Source organism: Oxyura jamaicensis, unplaced genomic scaffold (genome assembly GCF_011077185.1).
Source record: "Oxyura jamaicensis isolate SHBP4307 breed ruddy duck unplaced genomic scaffold, BPBGC_Ojam_1.0 oxyUn_random_OJ142, whole genome shotgun sequence".
Lineage (NCBI taxonomy): Eukaryota > Metazoa > Chordata > Aves > Anseriformes > Anatidae > Oxyura > Oxyura jamaicensis.
Window position 1 is genome coordinate 304900 of NW_023305679.1, and position 1369 is coordinate 306268.

Genomic DNA, 1369 nt, shown 5'->3' on the forward strand with positions numbered 1-1369 from the left:
AGAGACATGCTGGGGAAGACAGTCTGGGCTACTCCTGCCTCAGGAAAAGGCATACCCATTCATGAGATTGCTTTTGCTCAGGGACCTGGATGTACTTGGTGGGTAATGCAAAAGAATGGGGAGGTCTGGTGTGTACCTCAAAGGGATTTAACACTGGGTGAGAATAGCCCATGAGTTGAATTGTATCAACCCACAGGCTCCATTTCCCTGTTTCTCTCCCCCATCCCAGGGAGGGAGAGAGGAGGGTGAGCGAATGGCTGTGTGGTGCTTAGCTGCTGGCCAGATTAAACCACAGCACCATCCCTTTAAAAGATGTTTAGATGTAGAGCTTAATGATACAGTTTTGTGGAGGACTTGTCAATGTTAGGTCAGAGGTTGGACTAGGTGATCTTGGAGATCTCTTCCAACGTAAATGACTCTGTGATTCTGTGATTCTTGATTTTGAAACATGTCAAGGCATCAGATTCCTCAAGGAATCCCTGAGCTCCTGGTTCCTCATACTGTAGATGAGAGGGTTCACTGCGGGAGGCACCACTGAGTATATCAATGACACCACGAGGTCCAGGGATGGGAAAGAGATGGAGGGGGGCTTCAGGTGGGAAAACATGGCAGTGCTGACAAACAGGGAGACCACAGCCAGGTGAGGGAGGCATGTAGAAAAGGCTTTGTGCCGGCCATGCTCGGAGGGCATCTTCAGCACTGCCCTGAAGATCTGCACGTAGGACAACACAATGAAAATAAAACAACCAAAAATTAAACAAAGGCTAAAAGCAATAATCCCAGCTTCTCTGGAGTAGTCTGATTCTGAGCAGGAGAGCTTGAGGATCTGGGGAACTTCACAGAAGAACTGGTCCACAACATTGCCTTGGCAGAGGGGCAGGGAAAATGTATTGGCCGTGTGCAGGGCAGCATTGAGAAAGCCACTGCCCCAGGCAGCTGCTGCCATCTGGACACAAGCTCTGCTGCCCAGCAGGCTCCCATAGTGCAGGGGCTTGCAGATGGCAATGTAGCGGTCATAGGCCATGACAGTGAGAAAGGAATATTCTGTTGACATCAGAAATACAAACAAAAAGACCTGTGCAGCACATCCTTGATAGGAGATGGCCCTCATGCCCCAGAGGGCATTGGCCATGGCTTTAGGGAGAGTGGTGGAGATGCAGCCCAAGTCGAGGAGGGCGAGGTTGAGGAGGAAGAAGTACATGGGGGTGTGGAGGCGGTTGTCGCAGGCTACCGCGGTGAGGATGAGGCCGTTGCCCAGGAGGGCAGCCAGGTAGATGCCCAGGAAGAGCGCGAAGTGCAGGAGCTGCAGCTCCCGTGTGTCTGCGAATGCCAGCAGGAGGAACTCACTCACAGAGCTGCTGTTGGGCAT

The 1369-nt window shown here is 51.9% G+C and overlaps 1 protein-coding gene across 1 annotated transcript; it reads right to left on the minus strand.

Annotated features, from left to right (window-relative positions):
- Positions 1–451: 451 nt before the first annotated feature.
- Positions 452–1369, minus strand: LOC118158782 (olfactory receptor 14C36-like). The gene has a single exon (XM_035313463.1). The coding sequence runs from the start codon at positions 1367–1369 to the stop codon at positions 452–454; it is 918 nt and encodes a 305-aa protein (XP_035169354.1).

What these genes read in the sequence shown, in the direction of transcription:
- LOC118158782 (XM_035313463.1), bottom strand. Translation starts at nt 1,369, where the DNA reads ATGCCCAACAGCAGCTCTGTGAGTGAGTTCCTCCTGCTGGCATTCGCA.